Source organism: Leuciscus leuciscus (genome assembly GCF_965113295.1).
Source record: "Leuciscus leuciscus genome assembly, chromosome: 17".
Taxonomy (NCBI): domain Eukaryota; kingdom Metazoa; phylum Chordata; class Actinopteri; order Cypriniformes; family Leuciscidae; genus Leuciscus; species Leuciscus leuciscus.
This window is the reverse complement of record NC_138741.1, coordinates 12,996,345-13,024,063: the sequence shown is the minus strand read 5'-3', so window position 1 is coordinate 13,024,063 and position 27,719 is coordinate 12,996,345. Positions and strand designations below refer to the sequence as shown.

At 37.2% G+C, this 27,719-nt stretch overlaps 1 protein-coding gene across 3 annotated transcripts; it reads right to left on the bottom strand.

Moving 5' to 3' along the window:
• Positions 1 to 3,719: 3,719 nt before the first annotated feature.
• rpap1 (RNA polymerase II associated protein 1) lies at positions 3,720 to 27,488 on the bottom strand. Of its 3 annotated transcripts, none has more exons than XM_082144195.1 (25): positions 27,335 to 27,483; positions 27,053 to 27,250; positions 26,727 to 26,869; positions 26,555 to 26,647; positions 26,305 to 26,473; positions 26,064 to 26,222; positions 23,567 to 23,779; positions 22,821 to 22,936; positions 22,227 to 22,325; positions 21,954 to 22,055; positions 21,119 to 21,286; positions 20,858 to 21,037; positions 20,633 to 20,767; positions 18,996 to 19,166; positions 18,498 to 18,655; positions 18,212 to 18,382; positions 17,405 to 17,600; positions 15,989 to 16,098; positions 15,180 to 15,375; positions 14,942 to 15,088; positions 12,732 to 12,874; positions 7,446 to 8,208; positions 5,378 to 5,554; positions 4,117 to 4,173; positions 3,720 to 3,994 (listed from the first exon to the last, which is right to left on the bottom strand). In XM_082144195.1, the coding sequence occupies exons 2-25, from the start codon at positions 27,219 to 27,221 to the stop codon at positions 3,851 to 3,853; spliced, it is 4,179 nt and encodes a 1,392-aa protein (XP_082000321.1). In that variant the 5' UTR covers positions 27,222 to 27,250; positions 27,335 to 27,483; the 3' UTR covers positions 3,720 to 3,850. The 3 variants fall into 3 exon arrangements, with proteins under 3 accessions (XP_082000321.1, XP_082000322.1, XP_082000320.1); XM_082144196.1 differs by having other exon boundaries at positions 27,053 to 27,230; positions 27,335 to 27,482; XM_082144194.1 differs by having other exon boundaries at positions 27,053 to 27,488.
• Positions 27,489 to 27,719: the final 231 nt, after the last annotated feature.

Sequence of the window (27,719 nt, the reverse complement as noted above, 5' to 3'; positions counted from 1 at the left end):
GACGTTTTAGACAGACTTTTGAGCCAACAAATGTAGTCCGTCTGAGTAATGAGGTAAAAATTTGTTTCACAGGAGTTCATCCAAGTGACAACCAAGAACAGGAGAAAAGCTGTCATAAAAAGAATGATTGGAGCAACTATAAGAAGAAACTTAGGAAAGGCTGTTTATAGATGCCTACGGGCACAACCTGAATATCACACACTGCCATTAATACAACACATCTGGACTCTGTTACCATTAGACTGATTTTTTTTCTTTTCTTTACATCTTATATTTCAGCTGCACACACGCACGCACACGCAAAACCCATAAAGTGTCAGAGGCACACAAAAGGATCCTCTATTTCTGCTTTCACGCATATGAAAAGTAATGATGAGTAATTAGATTAACTACCAAGAGGCAGAAAAATACAAAAATGTCCTGAAAGGTTATTTTTGTTTCATATCTGGTTGAAAATTAATGTATCACGAATATCCACGGGCATACATTCCATGAATTTTGTTTAGTCATGAGACATGGCCATCCATATAATCGAATTTAGTTTTTACATTAAAATGACATTTAACTAATTTTCAAGTGGTGAAAGTAATAGAATGAGAATTTTTAACTGGATATAATTACTGCCATTGCCTTGTCATCTTGTTCTGTTTATTTATTGTTAACAAGTTTTCACAATTCTTGGCAAAATGCTAGGAAAACATGTTTTTAATTTTCTGCTGTTACTTTTGCTAGTTGACAGAACTGGAAAAATGTGCTGCTTTCTCTTGCAATATCATTAAAGCTTTTACAATGGAAAATACCTAAGATTGACCAAAATTTTTTATATTTATTCATTCAAATATTCATTCAGCAAATCCAACCATTTACATATCGACCACTGGAAAAACAGTTTCACACTTCAATGCTTTGAAATCAAAAGTCATACCCGTAAAATATATTGCAGTAAACAAGACTAATAGATCACCACCATCACTATCACTGAAGACACACATTATACATTTAATGTAAAACGGTGAGAAATAGTAGAGATGACAGATTCTGTGCATTTCACATTCGTGAGAAGGCTCCATAATTGAGCAATGTGTGCACCTGTGTTTAAATGCACTACGCATTAGTGTCTAAAATCCATTTCCATTTTTAATAAAAGCAATTTAAGAAAAAACCTAACAAAACACACAAAAAAGCCTCTGACATTTTTCTCTTTACACAAACAGAAATCAAATGGAGTCAGATATCCATCAGCAATTTGTAGCAGCATCAAGTTTGAAACCACACAATAGAGTCTGGACAAAAACAAATTTGGATAAATAGGATCTCACAGTGGGCGATACAGTTGAGATGTTGTGTTGTCTACAGGAGCCGTAGTGAAACTCAGTGCCCCCTGCCTGTGATATAATGCAGACCAGATGTCAGCTGAGCCGTGTGACTAGCATTAGCAGCACTCACAGGAGGCTTCATTGTCTTTCACTGGCGAGCAAAAAGTCAGCATTCCTGAAGGAGCAAACAAGAGACTAACCGGCAACCGCCGCCTTTTCCCGTTCTTTCTCATTTTACTTTGGTTTTATTGAATTCCTTAATGACATTTAAACAAGACGACGACGAGGAAGCTGCAAGAACAGCAAAAACAAAAGTGCTCTGTACATACTGTATAAGATACCAGACTTGGGGAAGGAATTAAACAATTCGTGTTCCCTAACAATTCTTTTTAATAAATAACTGTAAAATGCAATGCAATTCTGCAAAAAGAAATGCAATTCTGTATGTAGTACGAATGTGTAGCATGAATATAATCTTGATGTAGGCTACTACATCCGTCATGTTGTTATCTCATGTGGCCAAGCAATGTCAGTTGCATGCTTCACTTCCATTCATAAATCGTATTTTATGCACACTTATGCAAGTGTGTTTTATGCAAAAAAAAAAAAAAAATTAGAAGGTCATTCACGTACTTTGAATTCCAACATACTTAGTATGAGATTTCGGATGCGGCCAGTAGCTTGGAAATCCGATTTCACTGCTTGTGTTTCCAAGTCACTAAGTCATTTGCTCGAGAATCGGACTTCACTGGCCATGCTGAAGAGGAACCGGTTCTTGGTTTCCTACCTTAGTCTCGAGTTCTTCCAATACATCTTTTTCCACCCATGTTATAATCTGCCGAGTAAAAACTGTTCAGTCGATTTGAAAAGAAACAACATTTCCATAAGTCGCATGATTTGAGAAATCGGCACAAACAAGGCATGATAAGTTAAGCACTGAAGTTTAATATTCAAAAACAAAATTGAAGAACAAACAGGTGTGACGTAATTTCAAACCAAATCTGGCCAAAACAACTGTGTTCTTGAGTATGTTTCTGGAAAACTTCACACTGGCTGTTAAACACATGTTCATGATGATTACATAACAGGTGGAAACCTATTTTACATGGAAGTCTTTTCAAGTAATTTATTCACTCAGTCTGTGGAAGTCAGACACATAAAAAGTATGAATACAGAGAGGAAGATCTATAAGCTCTAAAGGGAGAATGTGGCTTTAAGACCAAACAGAGACCAGCTAGAGCCTTTTCATAGATATGAAGGTCAAGTCAGGGTTGATGAAAGAATAAATATCTCCTTGTCTTTATTTGCCCAAGGTCATTTTCCAAAGTTGATTTTGTACAAGTCCTTTTTGTGGTATTTTAATTTTAGTATATTGAAGAGTGTACAGTGTTTGTTTAATATTTTGAATTATGCTGACATAAATGGAGCACGCTGATCATGGCACTCTGACTCATCTCAGAATGAGACGAAAGAAAAATGAAAATCTTTTAAAAGGTCATCTGTGATTCCCCACAAGTGTCAGTGCAATTAATAAAGCTCAAAGACAATATATACGTTGAGGAATTTGCTCATTTTTCATCAGTTGTTGACATAAGCTCTATATGGACAGCAAGAGTGGCGTCTGTAAAACGAAACTGATTAATGATTAAACGTATTGGAACAAGAATGTATGCAATTCATGGGGGATGAGCGAGCTCTGACATCCTACAACCCTGGAATTTTGCCATTTATGTTTTCAGTCACACGACATGTTAAACACGACGGCGAGTATGATTATCTTACAGTCCTATAAGCAAAATACCATATACTATATAAAAAAATGAAATTTTAATGGACCATTTCAACAGTTTGCACATTTGGCTTATTTTTATCATTGTAAGAGTTCCAACTAACTGTGGTAGAGAGGCGGCACAACTATTAAATGTGAATAATTTTAAACATTTCTGGCATAAAAGCCTCCATTGTATCAAAAATATACACATTACCATGCAAAGCAACCATACAGCACTTAGCAGTGGTCAAAAAAGATTTCCAAAACAACTTTTGGATTAATTCCTGAAATTTAAACTCAGGATTTAAATTACCGCACGACCCTGGTGTTTGTCCAAAAACAGTATCATTTGGAGGGACGAAAAACCCCTGACACTTCAGATTCAGGCGGCAATAAAATAACTGACTAACCCATGTAAATTCTGGAATTATCTTACGTCCGCCAAATGTTATTTACTTATATCAAATAACTAGCCTCTGAATATGGCTACAAATCCATATCTTACTTCAGAACAGTTGAAGATGTGCCACTTTGGACTGCTGGCATATATACTTGGCCAAATATTCAACGATATTGTCTTGGCCAAAAAACAGAGGAAAAAGGGATATGGACACAAGTAACCACACCATATACACAAGAAAGCAAAAATTTATTTTAAAGTCTATTGTTGTCATTTGTCCCTAACAAGCTAAAAATCACAGATATATTAGGATTGTAGCTCACAAATCACCTAGGACACAATGGAACCAGGAGTTTTCCTTTTTCACCTTTCTCCCGCTTTCTGTACAGTTCCTACAATGCTTTCCAACCTGCGGGCACGAATGCAGGGCAGCTGTTCATAAGTGCTGAAGCCCAGCTCTGAATTTTGCTGGGGCTGCCAAAATAGAAGAAGGTGGTTCTTCAACACCTGGAGCAAAAAAACAACAACACCAGGAAAGGTGAGCAATCAAGAGAGAAATATAATGGAGATGAAAGTAGATCCTGGAAATGGAAGCTCTCTTTAAAGTAGAGGTGAGTGGCTGATGGTACCTCATCTGTCATGTAGTAGGTCTTTCTAAGCAGGCTCCGACGTGCCGCTTCCACCTCCTGCAGAGAATGAAAGTCAGGATGGTCATCACTCACAGCAAAATGACAAAATAAGACAGCTAAGAGACCATCTATCACACTTGCTTCACTCCTCCGACATATTTCAAACCCAACCACTCCATTTAGGATTATGTGACAGACAACTTGCATATATAATTTATAGGTTTCCCCAGAGGAAACATTTGCATAAAGTACATTTGCTTGACTTGATGACTTACATTTGTGTATTTTCCTCATATTAAGCCATTATATGTCTCCTGAAAACTAGGAATATAATGCACAAGTCATTCTGACAAAAAAAAATTTTTAAACTTGAGAGTCTTTGGTCACTATTCACATTCAGTGTATGGAAAGAGCAGCTTAAAATATTCTGCTAAAGGTCTTTTTAAGCTCCATTTGAGAAAGTCAGTCATATGGGTTTGTAATGTTGTAAAAAACAATGAAAATGAAGATTGAATTTTCATTTTTGGAACTAGCCCTTCAGGATCGCTCATCATTAAGGAAATTCTTGCTTTTTTGTGACATTGGTCTTGCTCAGTGTTGTAATTTTTAGCTAAAACTAAAAAATCCTTTTAGGTAACTAAAATGAAGCTGAAATAAAATATGATATACATTTTAGAGGAAAAAATAAAGGGTGTGTTCACCCTTTAAAAATTTATACATTTAGTCCTGATTTGCTAGCATTTACACTTATCATTTTTACCACCGATCTTAAAGATATAAATCAAGAAAAAAAAAAAAAGAAGCTTTTATGACGTATATTTTGAAACAGAACTTGTCGAACATCCAAAACAATGCTGTGTGCTGGATTAATGCCCGCTACATGTGCGTACATATGATGGTATATGATGGAGCTGACAACTCAGGAAGAACTTATAAAATGTGTAAAGAATAAATGTGTCAAAACAGTGACAGGAATCCCTCCATCACAAACGAAAATCTGCTGCAAGGAGACGCGGTTCTGATGCCTGTTATGGGTAACATCGCGCCCATGACCAAAACAGGTTTGCTTGAGCATTCTGTCCTTTTTAGGGTTGCAGCTTGTGACATGTCCTGTATTGGTTTGATTACATGTCTTTGGTCCGTGTTGCGTTCATATTTCAGTCAAACCGCACCAGAATTCGTTAGAATCAATTATAATCAAACCCACCCTTAAATGAAATAATACTAAAATAACACTGGTCTTGATGCCCATGTAGTTTACCTCTGCCACTGCATCCTGGGAGAAGATAAAAGCATTGAGATGGGCAACAGCCACTGCATAAAGTACAGGACACCAGTTCCTCTTCAGAGCTCCTGTTACTAGTGCTCGAAAATACAGCCGCAACAGAGGCAGGGAGTCCTCCATGGGGGACGTGAACTTCTCCAGTGGAACAGGCAGCTGTAAAGGACAAACAAATCATATTTCAGCTGGAGACGGTCTTAACTGCTTCACAATAGGGATTTACAGTTTAGTCATATATCTAGCACATATATATCTATGGATAAGCTCTGAAATGGCTTAAAAGGGCTTTAATTTCAGAACAGCCATAATTTCAACCAAACTGCCCCTGTCAAGTATTTTTTTTAATGTTTAATGCTATTTAGTCAAGGGGAAATTTTTTTATACATTTAGAGTAGGCAAAAATAAATTATGTAGTTTTATTTTGTCGCAAAACTTCTGTGACTCTTATTACATTTCTTTGAATTTTTTAATACAAAAAGTTGAATAAGTAAATACAATAAAATCACTTTCTTTTATATGCAGTAGAATAACAATACATGGTAATAAACATTATTATATTCGTATAATATAGGTCACCATGAAATCAAGATTTTTTAATGAAATATTGCAGTATTTATTATAAATCATTTATCCGTGCACAATAATTTTTTTAATCATTCGTAATTTTTAAATTAGTAAATAAAATTCCTGTAAGACTTTCGTTCTCTGAGTGTTTTCTGTCCTTCCATTGACAGCTACGCAACTGAAACGTTTCAAAAAGTTCATAAAGAGATCGTAAAACTAATCCATGTGAATTGAGCGGTTTAGTCCAAATTTTCTGAAGAGACAATCTCTTTATATAATGAACAGATTTATTTGATGCTTTTATTCACATAAATATTCATCAACGCACACATCAGTTGTGGTAAAGGAAGCTCAAGCATGTTTGCTTGACATGCGAGAAAGAGGTTGGTTCGAGTGTGTTACGCAGCACGTTTGAGCTTCAGCAAGAACCAATGAATATTGTTCTCGTGCGTCAAGCAAGTTTGGATAAGTTTCCGTTTCTGTTTGCTGATCAATGTTTATATGTGAATAAAAGACTAAATTCAATCTGTTCATCATTTAAAGCAATCACTTTATGAAATTTTAAAGCATCAAAGTGTAGTTGCGTGGACTATCAATGGAGGAAGAGAAATCTCTCATATTACATTAAAATATCTTCTTTTGTGTTTCGAAGATGAACGAATATCTTACGGGTTTGGAACAACATGAGGGTGAGTAATTGATGATTTAATCAAAATAACTTCTCCCCTCACAAAAACATCTCTCATTTTCTCTAATGGCATGTGCACTAGCGCAAGGGTGGGTGGGACAATAAATTCTCCCCTCCAGCAACCTTTCACTCACATGAGGTCGCAGCAATAGCAAAAAACAATAAAGAAACGTGCGTGACGCCGCTGACAGGCTAGGATGCCGGTCCGCTATTCCCCTCAGTTGCTTAGGCCTAGAGAGGATGAGCTGCCAGACCCCACCCCTTACCTGGACCCATCCTAACTGATCACTGCCAGTCCTTCACGACTCCCCGCCACGATGAGGACACCAGATCCCTTGATTATTTGGACACTTCATTTTCCCTTTTTTTGACATTTTATGTTTTATTTCTGTTAAATAAATACCTCTCCGAGGCCTGACGCCACACAACCACTGTGTCTGTCCTTTGCTCCTCCCACCACAATAGGCAGTCTACAACTATTTTAGCTAATTTAAATGGGAAAATAAAACATGCATTAAAATACTAGCAATTCTCAAAATGTTGCCTAATTTTATATTGGCAGCAAAATAAGTGAACGAACTATTCACCACTCATCATGTCCATTCATATCATGCATTTGGTAGATCCTAAGCAAACAAATTGGTGAACTCAAGTAGACTTCTCCAACTCAAATCATCGGATGACCTTGTGAACTGCACTTCAATGATCAAATCTTAGTCTGAATTGGATCACTGCTTCAGATGCCCATGATTGCAATGAGAAAACAACTCATGTTTCCATTTTGTTTATCCTTACCTGCTGTAGCGAGACCCCCAGCGATCGCAGCATTCCCACATGTTCACCAAACACAGCCAGCCTCATGGTGACACTGTAGCGCCGCTGTAGAGGCAAAAGCATGAAGCAGCCAAAGAGCAGGTCACCGAATGACACAGCCTCATACTGCGCCAGCAGAGCCGAGTACAAGTCGTGAAAGGAAGCCAGGCCTGGTGGAGCTGAGCCCAGATCCAGCGCCTCAAGCTGGGCTGGACGTGTTAGTCTGCGAAACAGCGCCCAAGTAAGCTCTTGCACAGGTCGTTCCAGGAAGAGGTCACTGGAGCACAGAAAGACACAGGCTAGCCGGGCTAACTTAGCCACAGGTGGCACAGCCGTGAGCGCTTGCTCCCTCCAGCTCTCCAGCACAAGGAGCCATTGAAGGCAGTGAGTGGCTGACTGTACAGACCCTGCTGGAAGAGACTCGACCTGCTGCCCACCGCCAGCTGATTGTCCCGTTCGCTCATAGAGACTGATGAGCGGTAAGAAGGGCCAGTCGGAAGGCAGCGAGGGGCCAGTAAGCTCAGGTAGAAGATGAGAGCTGACGAAAGGGTTTCTGCCGAGGTACCGGTCACGGGATGAAAGGACAGAGGGTTCCATGTATGCAAGGTGGGTGAGGTAGCAACCGCGGATGGAGGGCAAATGATGAAGAGCGTCACGTAGCAGGGCACCAACGGCAGGTGAAGTCCTCTCCTTGAGCTGCAACTCAGCCAACGCGGCCACCTCTGGTTCACCACAACCACCCTCCCTAACAAGGAAAATAATGGAATTATTAATAAATAAATTCATATTACATACTTAAAACTAAAAATATTTATTTCGCATGACAGAAAAAAAAAAAAATATATATATATACAGTATATTCTCATTCTCAAAGTAAATCCTTCCAGTGGTTAAATTGTGAAAAATATAAAAGACAAAAATAATACCAAATTAAAGCTGCAAGCAGCATTACAGGGGCCAAGCCCTTATTGCTCTTTGGCTTGTAAGGGTTTTTCCAGCAACTTTTCCAGCACTTTTCCAGAACAGATAGATTCAGAATTACAGATAGGGTGAAATCAAAATGAACAGAAGGTCTGATGAGAACGAACACAGAATGAAGTTAAAAAAACACACTTATTTCTGATCCAAGTGTAAGAAACATTAGTACAGCTCTTACCCATGTAATAAAGGAATTGAAATGACAACTTTATACCCAATTTTAAACTTGTCCCACACAGGATTCGAACCCACACTGGAATGATTCAGGATTCATGATACGTGGTTTAGCAACTTGCGCCACTCAGAGGACGTGAATTACACAGCTGCTGAGGAAAGGCTTCAGTGTATGAATGAGCACACAAAATCATGTTAACGAGATTAGCATGCTAAGCTAGCTTAATGCTAATGTAGCTTATGGTTATCCTGATAGCTGAAGAGCCACATTAGAAAGAATGGCATCTGGTTAGCATGCTAACCAATTATTATGCTAAGCTAACTAGCATAAGGCAACAAACACAGGCTAGGTCAACTTTGGAGACGAATATCTCGGGAACGGTAGCTAATATCAAAAATCTATTCAGTCATTTCTGTGCGGCTTGGTCCAAAGATCATCTGAGCAAACTTTAGGCAAAATTGAGCAAGATTTGAAGGAGGAGTAGCGAAAAAACTGTTTTTTTATTATTATTAGACCTTTATTTAACCAGAAAAGAGCTCTCTGAGATTAAAAATCTCTTTCACAGGAGTGTCCTGGCCAAAATGTGCAGCAATACATTCAGTTACATCACAGATAAACATCACACAAACAGATTAGAGAAAAAAAAAAAAAAAAAAAAAAAAAAAAAAAAAAAACTTAAAAGCAATTGCATAATGTTAGATCAACTTCCATTTGCCGGATAACTGATTTGAAACGGTCCAGAGTCAGTAGATTTTCTAATTTTAATTTAGATTGGAGGAGATTCCAATCAAACGGCGCTGCATACATAAAAGACTTCTTACCAAACTCAGTTCGAGCAAAAGGAACAAAAAGAGTATAAAAGTTTTGCGAACGAAGAGAATAGTTCTTGATAATTTTCTGCTGCACAAAACAACAGAGATAAGAAGGCAACAACCCCAAGATGGCTTTGTAAATAATTAAGTACCAGTGCGTTTTTCTTCTGGTAGACAAAGAAGGCCAACCTACTCTATGGTACAAGGTGCAGTGATGAGTTGAGGATTTACAATTTGATATAAACCTTAGAGCGCCATGATAAACGGCATCTAAGGAAGAAAGAAGATAATAAGGTGCAAATTGATATACAACATCACCATAATCGAGAACAGGGAGAAAAGTAGCAGAGACTAATTTCTTTTTTACATTAAAAGAGAAGCAAAACTTGTTCCTGAAATAAAACCCAAGCTTGATTTTCAACTTTTTCTTCAGTTGAGTGATATGAGAACTAAAAGATAGGGCATCATCAACTATGATGCCTAGATATTTGTACTCTTTTACTGATTCAATCACTGTACCTTGAAAGGTCTGAAGAGATACTAAATTATTTTCAAGTTTTTTTTGATTTGGTAAATAACATATACTTGGTTTTATCAGTATTCAGAACAAGTTTTAAACTGTGTAGCCTTAACTGAATAATATCAAAGGCTGACTGAAGCTTAGACAAGGCTTGCTGTCCAGAGGAAGCGCTGCTATACACAACAGAATCATCGGCATAGAAATGAAAGTTGGCATCCTGAATGTCATAATCAAGGCTATTTATATAAATGGTAAATAAAAGGGGCCCCAGCACCGATCCTTGGGGAACACCTTTGGAAATCTCTAATAAATCAGATTGTTTACCTTCGGCTTGAACACACTGGGTTCTTCCACTCAGATAATTTTTAAACCAAGGAATAACGTGACTTGATAAACCAACCACCTTCAATCTGTGCAGCAAGATTCCGTGATCCACTGTATCGTTTACCATTTGCTTCAATATGGTGGACAGTCACATTGTTGGAAAATGACAAATGAGATATCGTCGGAATCTGCATAATCCAAGGAACGTAATGACATAAAGAAATCAAATTTTAACCTATGTTTTCAAAAGTTATAAGCGTTTTTGCAAAATACCTTATACCTCTGGAACACTAGGTGGCGGTGGCGCTGAGTTCAAACTTCTCAGGTACCTTCAGGACATGGTGTCGATCATCCCTACCAATTTTTGTGCCGATATGTCAAATAGTTTAAAATATATTGCAATTTATGACAAAAATCAAAATGGCGGACAAGTCGTTCATCCAATCCTGGCAAAATCAGTATCTACGGATTCGGCATGACCCAAGGAATCCATAGATACCACATTTATGATTTTCTGACAAACTGTTCAAAAGTTATTGGCCAAAATAGCCATTTCCCATATCTCATGACCCGTAGGTGGTGCTGTTCCCAACTTTGGCAAGGACCCTCGGAGCATACTTCCAATGAAGTGTACCAATTTTCGTTTCGATTGATCAAACTTTGGCCAAGATACAGCCTCTTAAGCAATTTTGGGTCGACCTTGTTAAGTTTGCGACATCATAACTTTTGAACAAAGATCAATAAAAAAAATCTGTTCAGTCATTTCTGTGCAGCTCAGTCCAAAGATCATTTGAGCAAATTTTGGACAAAATTGGACAAATTTTGAAGGAGGAGTAGCGAAAAAACTGAATACTGTACTTTTCAAAATGGCTACTACTGTAATGGGCGGAGTCTTAGTGTACAATATTGGTTCTGATCAGCATGATGAGAGGAATCAGGTGTACTAAGTTTCATTTCTCTAGATCAAAGGGTTCAAAAGTTATAACCATTTCAATGTTGAATTTTTGAACTGGTGGTGGCGCTATAGAGTTGGTCCTAGAGACACCATATTTGGTCCAATTACTATTCATGGCCATCTCTACAAATGTGCCAAATTTCATCATTTTCCTATGTACGGTTCATAGGGCTGCCATAGACTTCCAGAGGAGGAATAATAATAATAAGAAGAAAACTAACAGATACAATAGGTGCCACAGCCCCTTCGGGGCTTGGCCCCTAATAAATATTAATAAACATACATGCACAACAGTTAAAAGGTTTGGGGTCGGTAATATTTGTTAATGTTTTAGAAAGTTGTCTCTTAAGCACACTATTTATTTGATAAAAATAATCATCACATTTTTTTTGGGATATTGATAAAAAATACAATAAAACTGAATATTGTTAAATATTATTACATTAAAATTATATATAAAATAAAATTATAACCTTTTTCTATTGCTGAATTTATCCGCCTCCCCTTCTCTTACTGAGCCCAAACGTTTAAAGAGTAGTGTAAAATATAAAATATAAAATACTGTAGATAAACACAAAATGAAACATTCACCAATATATACAAAAAAATATAACTAAAAACAACAACTGTCAACTGTCCATGGAAAGATCCGCTCCATCCAGTCAAAAATGTGCAGTTTGCTGCTCTCTTGTGCATATAATGCCATACTACAGCTTGATAAACATTTAACATTGCAAGAACACAAATGAACTATAAATGTATTTATATCATGTCTGAAACTCTACTGAAATGCAGAAACATCTGAACACAAACAGTACACAATCAGAACGATGAACAATAACATGCAGCCAAATCTAAATACCCAGCCAAGACCTGATCAGTTTCCCAATGAGTTTCAGCTCTTATCTTGGTATAGTTAATGAACCTGTCCTCGTGGCACATGTCTGAAGAGGTTCAAGAATAATAATACCATAATTTCACATCAAAGCAACATAAAAGATATAATCATAGATTACAGAGATAAAATAAAATAAATTGCATCCTAGAGACCCTCTGATCTGTAGGCACTTTCACAAATTCTTACAGTCAGTTTAGATTAAACAAAATGAGGACTAAATTGGCTTTTTTTTTCTTTGCTTAGACTGAATTCAAAGTATAGTGACATTTGTAATGACAATAAACATGCAAAAAATATGAAAGTGGTTCAAAAAAGCTGGAAAGATGTTCACTGCATTAGAAAAACAATAACAAACACAGTACCATCTGCAAACAAATTATGCTAGACCTAACGTTTATAAATCTTTTTTCCATTTCATTCATTCAACTGGTGTCGAGGTGACTTTTAGAGGATGTATGAAGTCTAGTGCCAAGCATCTGAATATTTGTGGGCACTATATAAGAAAATGTGAATATTATTTTGTGAATACAATGTAAGAGACAAATTACAATCACTGAGACTGCGAGGGAGATGAGAGCTTGCGGCAAAGCTTCATCAGATACTTACGGAAGGAGGCTGTGGCTGAAAGTCAAGGCAGACATGAGTTCATGTGCCAAGTATTCACTGCCAGGCAGCAGCCAAGACAATAAAGCCAACGATACATGGTGGAACAAGAAAGCGTGTTTGGCCACCTCTGGGTCAACTGGAACCTAAAGATCATTAAATCACAGAATAAAACAGGGTTCCTATTTCAAACTTCATATTTCAGTTCTCCAAATCTCTCTGTTGGTTTTTCAGACCGTTTAACATAAATGGATCATACAGCATTATTTTCAGCATTATATTTGGTATATAGGACAGTAATCTGTATTTTGTAAATATTTTTATTTTCTTGGGGTTTTCTCAAAGGTAATTACACTCACCTAAAGGATTATTAGGAACACCTGTTTGACCCCCTTTCGCCTTCAGAACTGCCTTAATTCTACGTGGCATTGATTCAACAAGGTGCTGAAAGCATTCTTTAGAAATGTTGGCCCATATTGATAGGATAGCATCTTGCAGTTGATGGAGATTTGTGGGATGCACATCCAGGGCACGAAGCTCCCGTTCCACCACATCCCAAAGATGCTCTATTGGGTTGAGATCTGGTGACTGTGGGGGCCATTTTAGTACAGTGAACTCATTGTCATGTTCGACATGTGCTTTGTGACATGGTGCATTATCCTGCTGGAAGTAGCCATCAGAGGATGGGTACATGGTGGTCATAAAGGGATGGACATGGTCAGAAACAATGCTCAGGTAGGCCGTGGCATTTAAACGATGCCCAATTGGCACTAAGGGGCCTAAAGTGTGCCAAGAAAACATCCCCCACACCATTACACCACCACCACCAGCCTGCAGTGGTAACAAGGCATGATGGATCCATGTTCTCATTCTGTTTACGCCAAATTCTGACTCTACCATCTGAATGTCTCAACAGAAATCGAGACTCATCAGACCAGGCAACATTTTTCCAGTCTTCAACTGTCCAATTTTGGTGAGCTCGTGCAAATTGTAGCCTCTTTTTCCTATTTGTAGTGGAGATGAGTGGTATCCGGTGGGGTGTTCTGCTGTTGTAGCCCATCCGCCTCAAGGTTGTGCGTGTTGTGGCTTCACAAATGCTTTGCTGCATACCTCGGTTGTAACGAGTGGTTATTTCAGTCAAAGTTGCTCTTCTATCAGCTTGAATCAGTCGGCCCATTCTCCTCTGACCTCTAGCATCAACAAGGCATTTTCGCCCACAGGACTGCCGCATACTGGATGTTTTTCCCTTTTCACACCATTCTTTTTAAACCCTAGAAATGGTTGTGCGTGAAAATCCCAGTAACTGAGCAGATTGTGAAATACTCAGACCGGCCCGTCTGCCACCAACAACCATGCCACGCTCAAAATTGCTTAAATCACCTTTCTTTCCCATTCTGACATTCAGTTTGGAGTTCAGGAGATTGTCTTGACCAGGACCACACCCCTAAATGCATTGAAGCAACTGCCATGTGATTGATTGGTTGATTAGGTAATTGCATTAATGAGAAATTGAACAGGAGTTCCTAATAATCCTTTAGGTGAGTGTATATGCGTTTATATGACGTGAATAACCCTAAAATAACAAAGCATAGTCTGATTTGGTCCTTTATCTGTTGCTGGTTTCAGTGGCATTTGAGTAAACATTATTTTAGTGAAGTTGAAAATAGAGTTTTGCGTAATGAACATGTGCACATTGAATTCATTCAGTCATGTTTGACAAATCAGTATATGATCACTAAACTTTTGCAATGAAAACACTCTGCTTGTATGATAATTGTTTTAAATAAATTCTTAATTTTATATTTTAGAAAACTGAATGGGGAAATAATCTGAAAACACAATAATTCTTTTTTCTTTTTTCCATACTTATCCAGATCTGGAAATGACTAAAATCAAATTCCATACTTTTCCAAACTTCATAGGAACCCTGATAAATGCATTATGCATTACATTTCAATTTATTTCAATAATTAATCCAGCACATTTAAGTTTTAAACCTATTTTTCAGGTCAGATTAATTATACAATATATTTCATTCATTAAGCAAAGAAATTAAAACATTTAATTTTCTATATAAAAATATTCAAAATATTTTATACAATATAATAATATATTTCAAATTTATTTTATGATTTAAAATAATTTATAAATGATATCAGTATGCATAATATGTATGCAAATGCTGTTTAGTTAAATGCAGAGGTTGCAGTTACCAGCTTGTGAGCCAGTCTGAGCAGTAGATACAGCAGGTGGTGCTCATGCCGTAAAATCCAGGCACTCATGTGAGAAACAGAGGGCATGGCTCCGATACAAGACCGCAGATAAGCCAGTACAGCGTCAGAGAGGATGAGATGACTGAACTGATGAGAGACAGAGAAAGAAATTTGCCACGAATTAAAAAAAACGCAGCATTTTTTCAGATCTATAAAAGTTTAGCCATAGTTAATTTACCTTCTGAATTAAGCCCTTGTGGATGGAGGTGACGGTGTTCAGCAGGTATAGGAGGGCAGTAGGGAGGGACAGAGGGGAGTTGGGTCCTGCTATCGTGCTGGAGGACAACAGCCTTGAGCAGAACAGGCCTGGCAGACTGGGGACGACCTCCCCACCAGGGGCACTTAGCCCGGGGTTACAGATCACAGAGCTGGACCTGCAGAAGGAGATCATATTATGTTCCATTTATGCAAGATCTATTCTTTTTGTATGGCTCAAAATGATCACTGTAACCTACAATATAAGCCCAGGCATCTCCTTTATTCATTTACTTACATCAAATGCTATATTAAAATGGCACAAAAAAAATAATAATTATAATGATAATAATTAAACTTCTTCCATCATTGTATAATTTCTGTACAATAATTATAATTTAATTCAGGGAATATAATTCACTTGATTCTTCAAGTGAACACACTTTTAAAGAAAAGATCAATACATCTGAAAACATCTGTTGCAAAGTCATATATTAGTCATTTTATTGTACAATAACACCACAAAAAAAGTCATTATAATTTTTGTATTATTAATATTTAACTAATATTACTAAACCATTTCACATTTTTTATTTTATTAATATTACATTTTATTGTTATATTTAACATTATGCTGTTGTAATTATGTTAATGCAACTATAATTGATCAGTTATTTAAAAAAAAGCTAACACCTGGTTTGTTAAAAAAAACAAAAAACAAAAAAACAAACATGAATTCATATGATAGTGGTTACTCTCAGAACACTGAAGTAAAATAAAAGATCACCCTACCTGAAGCTGCTGGCCATATTTTGCATGGCCTGATGGGATATCAGGGGCAGAAGCACGTCTGAAGTTAGTGACTCTAGTTCCTGTAGACACTGTACCGGCTGGAAAGAGCTCTGACAAATGAATCAGATCAGATTAGTCACATTACATATGCAAATGATGGTAATTATTTAAAGTATCTGTATATAATAGGTCCATTTGCATAAAAAGCTTCAGTTACCTCACTTTTTTTTTTTATATATTCTGAAGAGATAAAATAAATATATGAGAAAAAAAAAAGTGAATCAATGGCACTCAATCTACAGTGTAACATAAAAATACTTTTTTTGGAGAAGAATCATTATCAGCAACTCGTTCGTGCAGGCAGCATTATCTTGCCTTGAGGGAACTGACTGAATACGCTCAAATAAATCTCTCATATTTTGGTGTTTATCACACCAGAAGCATTGATTCAGGGCAGTTTGGCAGTATCCACTTTGCATCTAGAGAGGAGTTCATGTTTTATGAATCATTCATGAATCTATTGCTAAACTTTTCAAAGCATTTAAAGGGGTCATGACATGGATTTTTTAAATAATTTTAATATTTTCCTTGAGGTTCACTCAAGGAAACCTTCACTTTAACCCTCTGTCTGAAATGATCAATTTTTTAGGGGGCGGCTCCTAAAAACTGCTTCATCTTTCAACAAAAGTTTCTTTGCAAACTCTCCATTACTCTTTGCCTCGTTTGCAAAATGAAAGCTCTGAACAACCATACAATCCTCTGACGCGATCCGGGACGCCAATAAAATAAATCATCCACTTGTTTCAGACCCTGGGGTCTTTCTAAAGTCTGTACAGAGATGCAAACCAGCTGTTTAAAATGGAAACAAAGCCAAAGTTCTTTCACGCTTCCACTTTTCACTCTCGATTCTGTTGTCAACGGACTCAAGTTCGTGGAACTGATGTACTGTATGTAAAAAACTGAATGTGCATCTGTATACCGTATACAGTGTAGACAGCGGCAGTGATTATAATGGGTTCTGTTTGCTTTTGATGTGACGTGACGCTCACAATCAGTGTAGGCAAATGTCAGCTGTTAAGCGACTGAATGCCAATGGGCGGAGCCTATGGTGTGATGATGTGTTCATCGATGCCTTGCTCTGGAGGCAGTCATATGCAAATGTATTTGCCTGTATGACATCACAGATGCCACAATAATAATAAAAAAAAATCTCATGTCATGACCCCTTTAAATAAATGTAAAAAATAAATAAATGTAATTTGTGTAATTGTGACTAAAATAAAAAAACTTTAGGAATATGCCTGTTTTATAAATACATAAGAGTAAAACAGAAAAGGCTGTTTTTTAAAATGACCTTGTCAGTGAGACTGGTGTGACACTGGCTTTGATTCTTATTTGATTCTTATAAATACCTACTTGCACACAGAGCTGTGAATAATACGCCTCCACGTAGAGCAAGTAGGATGGAAGCAGAATCAGAGCACTTGACATTTGAGCCGAGCCATCGAGTGCTCTCACACAGCCCTTGAGAGAGCTAATGACAGTGGGCTGGAGACCCGTCACATGACTCCACAGAACAGGAGGAGGTGGAGGACACTCTGTACCCTGAGCACTGTCGATACACACATCCAAACAGCTACAGATCATTTCCAAAATGTATGGCAAAAAATAAATTGCAATATTATAATAAGCAAGACAAAAAAAAACAGTGGCACATATTTCTCTTAATAAACATTAAAACAGTGGTTAATCCTACCAAGAGTTCCTGACGAACTGTAAAAGTTAATCAAATAGAAAATAATCATAAACCTCATGGAATTGCTTAAAGGAATAGTTCACTTCCAAATGAAAATTCTGTCATCATTTACTCACCCTCAAGTTGTTTCAAACCTGTATGAGTTTCTTTCTTCTGTTGAAAACAAAAGAAGATATTTTGAAGAATGTCGGTAACCAGACAGTTGATGTACCCAAATGACTTCCATAGTAGTAAAAAAATTATTCTATGGAAGTCAATGGGGTACATCAACTGTTTGGTTTCCGACATTCTTCTAAATATCTTTTCTGTTCAGCAGAAGAAAGAAATTCATGCATTAGGTTTTTACAATATTATTATTATTATATTATTATATAAATATTGTTATTTTCAATTTATGTAATGTGCAATTGTTCAGACATTTTGACATGATTTGCCACGAATAACATATCCTAAAAGTGGAGTCTCACCTGACAAGTCCTCTCTGCAGTTCTTCATGGCACCCTGCCGTTTGAGTGACCTGAGTAAGCAGCACCAGCAGAGCTCTGATTCGGTCCAGCTCCAGAAACAGCACAGCTTCAGACGAAGCACACGGCCGGTTCCCAGCCTGCAACCTCTTCACCAGCACAGGATACAGATCCCTGGAACCACATCACCACAATCAGATGCTTTCAATACATCCCTAAACATCTGCCTATTTGTCACAACCACAGCTTATTGTCATCATTTGAAAGGGAAGTGAATGATCACACTTACGTGTAAAGACTGCAAGCCTGTCCGTAGCCGGCAGCAACTGCGAACAACCTCAGAGCCTCTGTAGTGCAGCGAAGAGCTTCACCTGCTTCCAGCAACATCTCTGATGGATCCACAACCACAAAACGTGACAAAAGCTCCTTTCCTCCAAGAGAGTTCAGCTAAGAGACACAGGATAATTAGGGCCGTGCTGTGACTTTAAGATACATTTAATACTAAAATGTACAATTTCAGTGTATTAGAACTTTGCTTATTTTAGGAAAACCATCCAAATTTGACATCCAAATAGCATTGCAGCCCATGGCAAGACCATATATACACATTTCAGCACAACACTATGGTTTGACATCTGAGTTGGAGACCTGTCACATCTTTTAATCAGCATCATACTCATTTACAAAAGAGGGTGGGAGTCCTATCAATCTTGCAATAAGTATCATCATTATTTACAATTGGTGGGCACTTGACACTGTTAACCTATGCTATTCAGGGAATACTCACTATTCTAGCACAAGCATGCCTCCCTGCACTTGCTAAAACACGAAGCAGCTTCATCGCCAAAGCAACAGGAAGCCCATACAAAGAAGATGGAGCCTGGGAGACGGCAGGAGTCCAGGAGCAGGGAAGAAACTCAGAAATCACAGTCTTCATCAGTCGTGGGCAGTTCAAGATCTGACAAAAAAAAAAAGGTTTGCATTTCAATAAAAAATCTGACACAGATCAGAAATTCTTGCACGTGTAAACAAACACAAAAAAGATCGGACTTTTTCGCATCCACTTCCAAATGTGGTTTTAAATCAGGTATAGATTTGATATATATTTGTCTAAACATGTATATCTAATTCCCCTTGGAATTCCAAGCCACCACAAGGCGACAGCCTGTATGCGCTCGCACACAGAAATTGCATGCACACAGAAACATTTATGAGCACAGAAACGGTTTTTCAACCTCTACTGAAAGCTACATTAGGCAAATTTCTCAGCAACGAGGTGATATCTTCGCAATTAAACTCACGGCTTAGGGCTGTGAAACGATTAATCTCATCCAAAATAAAAGTTTGTGTTTACATAATATATTTGTGTGTGTACTGTGTATAATTATTTTGTATATATAAATACACACGCATGCATGTATATATTTCAGAAATGTTTGCATGTATATACTGTATATATATATATATATATACACACACACACACTATATATATGTATATGTGTATATGTATATACAAAATATATATATATATATATATACATTTATACATTTTTATATATATATATATATATATAATATATATATATATATATATATAAATTATATTATATATAAATCTAAATATTCTGTATATAAATAACACATTTTTCTTATATACATGAATGTGTGTGTTTTTATATATACAAATTCATTATACACAGACAGTACACACACATATATTATGTAAACACAAACTTTTATTTTGCATGCGATTAATCCTTTCACAGCCCTACACAATCTCTCTTTCTCTCGTTAATTAATTAGAATTCATTCAACTTTATTTCACTTCAGAATTCTAGATCTAACGAACCATAGATAAATAAACAAAAATTACTGTTATTTTCCGGCCTACACCCCTTCAGTCAGATTTTGCATGCAAACATCCATGACAGCTTTTAACAGATCCATGCTGGCAGGTAATCATGGTACCACCCGACGTGAATTTTATTTGCACGACCACCTGAGGGTCAACCGTGTCGCATTGTAAAGCGATCACCAACAAAATCGTTTTAGGCAGGGATTCATGTATACAGATATCGGACACAAGTAAACTGAACTTGAACAGGCGGGACAAAAATGTGGATACGGTCAAAAGATCAGATCTTTTGAAACTTAAACAGGGATTAGAACTCTTGCCTTGGCAACTAATTGAAATACAATAAGCTGAAGTACTAAAATTTCTAAAACTAAACAAAATTAGAACTAAATAAAGCTAAATAGAAACATTTTAGAAAAATAAAAACTTACATGAATGAAAACTGAAAATATTCTAATTCAAATTATTAATAAATATGATTCTAGACCAGGAAGAATAAAAAAAACTTAAATAACAAATAAACTTAAATAACAATAACATAACAGTGGTGGTTCAGAATTCAGTTACCTGTGTGGCGGCAGCGGTCGAGTGGCGAGCGATTCTGATCAGAACCTCCAGAATATCAAGAACAACACGGGGAGAGGGCCGCAGCACCTCCAGGATGTAGCGCAGTCGAGGAAGTCCCTGCATCCTCAGAAAGCCCTGATGACAACACACAAATTTCAGTAATACTGCATAATTGAGAGCCGCTACTAACTTTGCGGAAAGAGAGCAATCTTAGAGCCCAGTTACCTTGACAACATCCTGCCTAGCAACGTCATGATCCGTTTTCTTTTCTTCTTTTTCCTTTGCTGTTTCTTTTAAGGCCTCATCCAAGCCTTCATCTTCCTCATCCTCATCCTCCTGAGCAGTTGGCAGCAAAGGAAATGTTGCCATCCCGAGCAGCCATGAGAAGGCATTATCCAAGCACTCCTAGGATGAGAGAAATCAGAACTGTTGTGGTTCCTTATCCCTAAAAGTGCATAAATGACACGTGAGATGATCGTCTCTTACTTCATCATCGGATGAAACCAGCAGAGCTCGCAAGGCATGCACCGCTGCTGACATCACACCCTCCACACCGTCATCCAGGGAGAAACGCAGAAGGAAGAGGAGTCCAGCATCCAGTAAAGAAGACAAGACGCTGCCCTTCAGAGAGGAAGTGTACTCACCAGCACGGGCCTGATGGAGAACACAAGCGTACAGTGTTAATAAGAGACAAATCTACAGAAAGAAAATATTACAATGGATGAATGGATGGATTTTTGTTCAAAATTAACTATTTAACAATAGACAATAGTACATATGGTAAGCCTATTACAGGCATTTATATTTTAGACCGGGCAGGATGGTTTTTGTGGGAAATTGCATACATATTCTTCCGCAAAAAGCTTGCAGTTTTATTTTTTTAACTGCTAGAGGGACAAAAGTTACATAGTGTACCTTTAACAACGCGAAATATTTTAGTAAGCCATTGTTACTTTATTGAACAAGAGAAAGTGTCCAATAAAAGGGTTACCAAGATAAAGTGAGTAGTATTCTGTTGATCATGTGATCTCAATATGTCTGTATCCATGAGGAAATTTGCTACATATAAAATAATATTAGTTTTAACCAGGCTGCCACTATGACCAGAGTCTTCATCTCATTTGAGTTTAGATCATTTAAAACATTTTTCAAAAGTACTATTTATTTTTTGGGTCAATTTTTTAATGATGGGAAAAAGAGAGAATCCAGCATTTACCCTCTTTAATAACAGTGTTTGTGAAATCAAATCTACTGCGATCTAATAGCTTTTCACATCATCTCAATTAACTTTTTGTGTTTTAATTTTTTTATGTTGGTTTACTTTGGTCAGGACATTAGCGAGAGTGCTGACGGCCAGATTGCGCTGTTGATTGAGCTGACTGCGAGAGAGGAGGAAAAGCTCTTGCAGTGAATATCCAGCCAGCTGGAACAGAGGAGAGAGAGAAAATTATAGATATTATTACACATATATGACAGATGCACACGTCTGCATTTGACTAATACAAACATCTTTTAAAAGAAGAACTGGCATCAGTTCTATTTCACTGCCAGTCTAAAAACAATGCAATAGATGAATTTAGATGAAGCAACTCACCTCTGGCTCCTCTCCATGGTGATGCAGGCCCAAATGGGTGGGCAAGTCTTTGGTGGCTGGGATGAGAGTGCCAGCGAAATCAAAACGTGCTTGCATAGCCTGAAAATGTAATAAAGCATTTATAAACAAGAACACAGAATACCAAAGAACATTTCATTTATCTCATTAAAGTTGGTATAAAATGAAATTGAACTATTTTCTAAAAGCATGTAGATTCTGTTGTAAACATTTCATCCATGCATGTTTCAGTTTTAACTTTTTTTTTCTGACCTTCATCATAGCTGACAGTGAAATGACAGACTTCTCTCTGGTGATGTAAAACCCATCCCTTTCTTACAAATTACTGCAAGCTCATATTCAGATCTACTGTCATTCAATCAACAACCGATGGACAGAACCTAATTTTTTTTTGATAATTCTTTTCACTGGGATGTAATCACAATAGAGATCCTTTATGTGCATAGCACAGATATTCCAGGATTAGTTAAAGTATGTGCCAAAGCTTAATACTTAGGGTTTGGGGTTTTGGAAAAAGTACAACTAATTAACAAGCACAACTAATTAAACCACCTTTGTAGGATTCATGGTTTGTACCTTTTTGGTGCTGAGCCTACTGGGTGCAGGAAGGTCTCTAGTCCATTCCAGTTTATCTAGCTCCACCTTGTCCATGTGAAGCCATACCTTCTGTGGCTTGATGGGCAGCTCCTCCTCTGCAAAAAATAAAAATAAAAGACCAATATTATGAATGATAAATAATAATAAGCAAAAAAAACTAGACTTTCAGTTATTTAAAAAGCCTATTCACATGTATATTGATAAACGCATACCACATGCTGATGGCAGTGTAACTAGGGAAGAACTGTCTGGATGGTAACCTCTGATGTGCTTCATCCATAAATGTCATTGAGTTCCTCTTATCTCTATTACCTTAAAACAAATTGGTGCTTGCTCTAGCTAACTCTGCTCTAATCAGACTAATTGAAATTGATGCATCTGCCTTAGCATGCTGGGCTCACAGCTTAGCTGGACAGATCTGCAAAGTGTACAGTCCAGAATATGTGTGGCCAGTTCCAAGCCCAGGGTGAATAAAGAACTGGAAACCATCCAGCTGCACTTGTGCTGACAAGATTGAGAAGACCCAGTCCGGTACATTAGCTTTAGTTTCTAATGCTGTATGCATGCAGACTAGTCCAAATACCCCATTCAGCCATCTTCATGAGTAGCATTTGTCAAATAAACCACAAATATGTAGGTTTACCTTGTCTTTACAACATTTCGACACAACGCAAATGGTATATTATGTGATCTGTTGCTGCTAAATGAGCTCTGAAATCACTTACCTGTAATTTGAGGCTGAACTACACACTGATTCTCATCTTCCTCATAATCCTCCATGGTATCCCTTTGAGATTCCGGAGCTTTTACTGTGTGGTCTAACTCTGTAGAAGTGCTATTAAGCGGAAAGTCTTCTTTTTGCACAGGCTTGGATGATGACTCAGATCCTGGTGTTCTCTGTGCCTTCCGAGATCTCACAAAGTCCACTAATCTAGGGTCTGACATAATGCAACAATGTGAGTTTATTTAAGAGTGTCTAAAACTCTTAAATAAATTAAAAGAATAAAATCAATCAAACAAAATTAAGAAAATGGTCAGTGAAATGGTGCTTATATTACAAAAAAAAAAAACACTGATCAACCTCAGTAGGTCAGAATATGGGTGTATTTTATTAAATATTTATTTAATATATGACATTTGCAACCCTGTTACTAAAATATGGGACATTTTCTGGCAACAAACATTAATACTACTGTTGAAAAGTACGGGGCCAGAATGATTTTTTTTAAAGTTTTTGAAAGAAGTCTCCTTTGTTCACCAAAGCTGCTTTTATTTGATAAAAAATGTAATACATTTATATGATGGCATTGTGAATTTTCAACATCATTACTCTAGTCTTCAGTGTCACATGATCCTTCATTCTAATCATTGTAATATGCTGATTTGCTGCTCAAGAATCATTAATCATTCTTCTCTATATACATTTCGTTTCAGGATTTGAATATAATAGAAAGTAAAAAAAAAAAAAAAAAGCATTTATTTTAGATATAATTTTTTATAACATAGTAAATGTCTTTACTGTCACTTTTGATAAACTGGATGCATGATAAAAGTATAACTTTCTATAAAAAAAAAAACTTCAAATGACAATAATTGAGAAGACTAGCTTGTTAAGGAACCAAATAATATATATTTTAGGTGTGTAACGGATCTCTGTAAAAAAACAAAAACGAACTGTTCTCCACGCACGGTTCGGCACATTATTGCAACGTGGTTCATCTTAAATCTGACGACGCATCTATAATATGGTTTGTTGAAAATATCAACGCTTAAAACAGACAGACAGAGTTTGGCAAGTGTATGCATTCTGGCTTCCCAAACCGTTACAACAGCGATGATCAAAAAAACGTGGACAAAACAGTCACTCTTTGTAAAATTTGTTCAGTACAAGTGCTGTATCCTCTAATATGTCCAGTCATTCACGCCATCATCACCCGAGTGTTCATAGCGCACAAGCGCAGGTGAAACCTGAACAGCACATGTTGCTATCTGTGTTTAAACTAAACTCATTTAAGCCTTGCCAATTTAAACATTCAAGCACAAGAAGACACGAAAGCGAACTCGTACACGTGCTATGAGAAGATATGTGTGCACTCATCTGAAGTGCACTTGCGGAAAGGCGCATCTCAGATAGTGTGTAAATATTGAGTCCTCTTTCAACGGAAAAAAATTCTGTCAACATGCCCGTCTTGGCGAGTATCCTAGCAAACATACAGTGCTATGCATAAGTTTAGACACCCATAAAGTTGACTAAAAAGAGGAATAAAAAATCATCTTTTGGAAATTGAACTTAATGCCTTAATTAAAAAAAAATAGGAAAAATCCAACCTTTAAGGACACCAATTTTCTTTGTGAATGAATAATGTATCGTAAATAAATAAATGTTCTTCCTTAAAATACAGGGTGCATAAGTCTGGACACCCCTATGTTAAATTCCCATAGAGGCAGGCAGATTTTTATTTTTAAAGGCCAGTTACTTCATGGATCCAGGATACTATGCATCCTGATAAAGTTCCCTTGGCCTTTGGAATTAAAATAGCCCCACATCATCACATAGCCTTCACCATACCTAGAGATTGGCATGGTTTTATTTCAGTTAGCCTAATAGCTGGTTTGATTTGCATTGAGAGATGATCTTATGGAAAGTACTCCATGCCAATCTCTAGGTATGGTGAAGGCTATGTGATGATGTGGGGCTATTTTAATTCCAAAGGCCAAGGGAACTTTATCAGGATGCATAGTATCCTGGATTCATGAAGTAAATGGCCTTTAAAAAAAAAAAAATCTTCTGCCTCTATGGGAATTTAACATAGGGGTGTCCAGACTTATGCACCCTGTATTTTAAGGAAGAACATTTATTTATTTACGATAAATTATTCATTCACAAAGAAAATTGGTGTCCTTAAAGGTTGGATTTTTCCTATTTTTTTTTAATTAAGGCATTAAGTTCAATTTCCAAAAGATGATTTTTTATTCCTCTTTTTAGTCAACTTTATGGGTGTCTAAACTTATGCATAGCACTATAGTAGATTACTTAGGTGAACTTAAACAGTCGAGAAAGACAACGCATGTGTTCAGTATTAGTGTATTGGATCCATGCATTGTGTCTAAAAATTACCATATACAATACTATGTAACAGATTTGAATGGTTGATCCAGCCAAATACAACACTAAATTGTACACTTCACTTTGTGTAAAAACTAAGAAGGTATTGAGCTCACCGAGCTGAGCTAGCAGCTTCCTCTGTTCCTCCAGTATCTCACTCTGGGACATCGCCTGCAACCTTGTCTGATTCTCCTCATGGATTTTCAATGTCTCCATGGCACTATTTGCAATCGCAAGTCCTTGACCTGAAAGTAGCAAGGGGCCACCAACACGGTCTATAACAGAACCACAAACATAAATTATGAATGCTTTAGTTAGCCGTGAAAAACGTTCTGGTATGTGATAGCGCTCACTCACCCATAACATCTGATTCAGGTCGCTCAGTCTCCATGCTCTCCACATGTCTAGATGCAGAAGACTGATCTCTAATCTCTGAACCATTTAAAGACTGAACATCTTCATTCTTAGACCTCTGTGCTGCAATTTGACGTGCAAAAATACTTTTTCTACCTCTAGGAGCTCTTTCCTGTGCAGTAAAAAAAAAAGGCAGAAATGTCAGACAAGAGAAATAAATTAAGGATTCTGTGCATGTAAAATGTTTTCTCACCTCACTTTCCACCACAGATCTACGTAAGACTTTAGGGAAAGCAGTGCCTGTGATACAAGGGAGCAACACAGGTACTGCACTCGTGTCCCTCTCCTGTTAGGAGGAAGACATAACCAATAAGCATGGCATTATGTTATCATTCAATCAAACAACAGACTTTAATATAACTCACAATGATCCTGGAGAGAACAGCACTGATATGGGTATCATGTCTGTCCAGTAGCTCTTCTGGGCCCTCATCTTCAAAACGCACCCGCTCCTGTTTAAAACGTGACTTCTTTGCAGGGGTCAAGGTGGGAATCTCATCTGGAAGATCTGAAGGTGCAGATACACTAATTTCAGCCCAAAGCTAGTGGTAACACTTTAGAATAATAGCTTATTTTACACAAAACAAAATCTATATGCAGGTCTAATGAAACTCAACATTAAATCTGTGTATGAAAATGTTATGAGATGAGATTCAATAACTGCCAGAAAGCTCAGATCTTTCTACCTTACCTTCAATAGTCACAACATCTCTGTGATTTTCCTGCTCCTCAGCATCTCCTCTGCGTTTATCAGGGCGCTTCACTACAGTGACAGTGGACTGACCGCCCGCCGCCAGAAGCTCTTGCTGCTCCCGGAGCAGATCCGCCTCGCTGTCTGTGGACTTGGGACGCCGCAACATCCCAAACTCCTGAATTAACACAGGGGCGTCTAATGTTTCAGAGAAGAGTGTCAGGACTAATACCGACTCAACATTTACCCCTTAAATTTGCATCTTGTACTTCACTGACTTACAGTCTTAATGTATATTGCTTAATGACCTGTAGCCAGGAAGGTCGTTCATGCCACGATCCTCTGTCAGCTATTTGGATGAATATGTATGTACTTGTACTCTAAACACATGAGGAGTTTACAAACGTGTCTCAGCTTCCGGGTTAAGCGTAACCATTACAAAATAAAAGCCCTTTCGGTTTAAAAGTCTTTTTTTTTTTGTCTTTAAATAAAATATTGCATCGTTATTAAAAAATATAAAAACATAATTTAACATAAAATAATGAATTTTATTCTATTGTACTTTCTTATTATTCTTTTTATTTACATTACTGAAATTTAAGTATGTGTTTCCCTTTCACTACTATAATTTATATTATTAAAAATACATCATTTAATAAATATATCA

Coding starts and splice junctions, on each gene's coding strand:
- rpap1 (XM_082144194.1), bottom strand. CDS start 27,221: ATGTTGCGGCGTCCCAAGTCCACAGACAGCGAGGCGGATCTGCTCCGG. Junction 22,937..23,566: donor AGTTCAGCCTCAAATTACAG/GTAAGTGATTTC, acceptor TATTTTTTGCAG/AGGAGGAGCTGCCCATCAAG. Junction 22,326..22,820: donor GTAGGCTCAGCACCAAAAAG/GTACAAACCATG, acceptor TTACATTTTCAG/GCTATGCAAGCACGTTTTGA.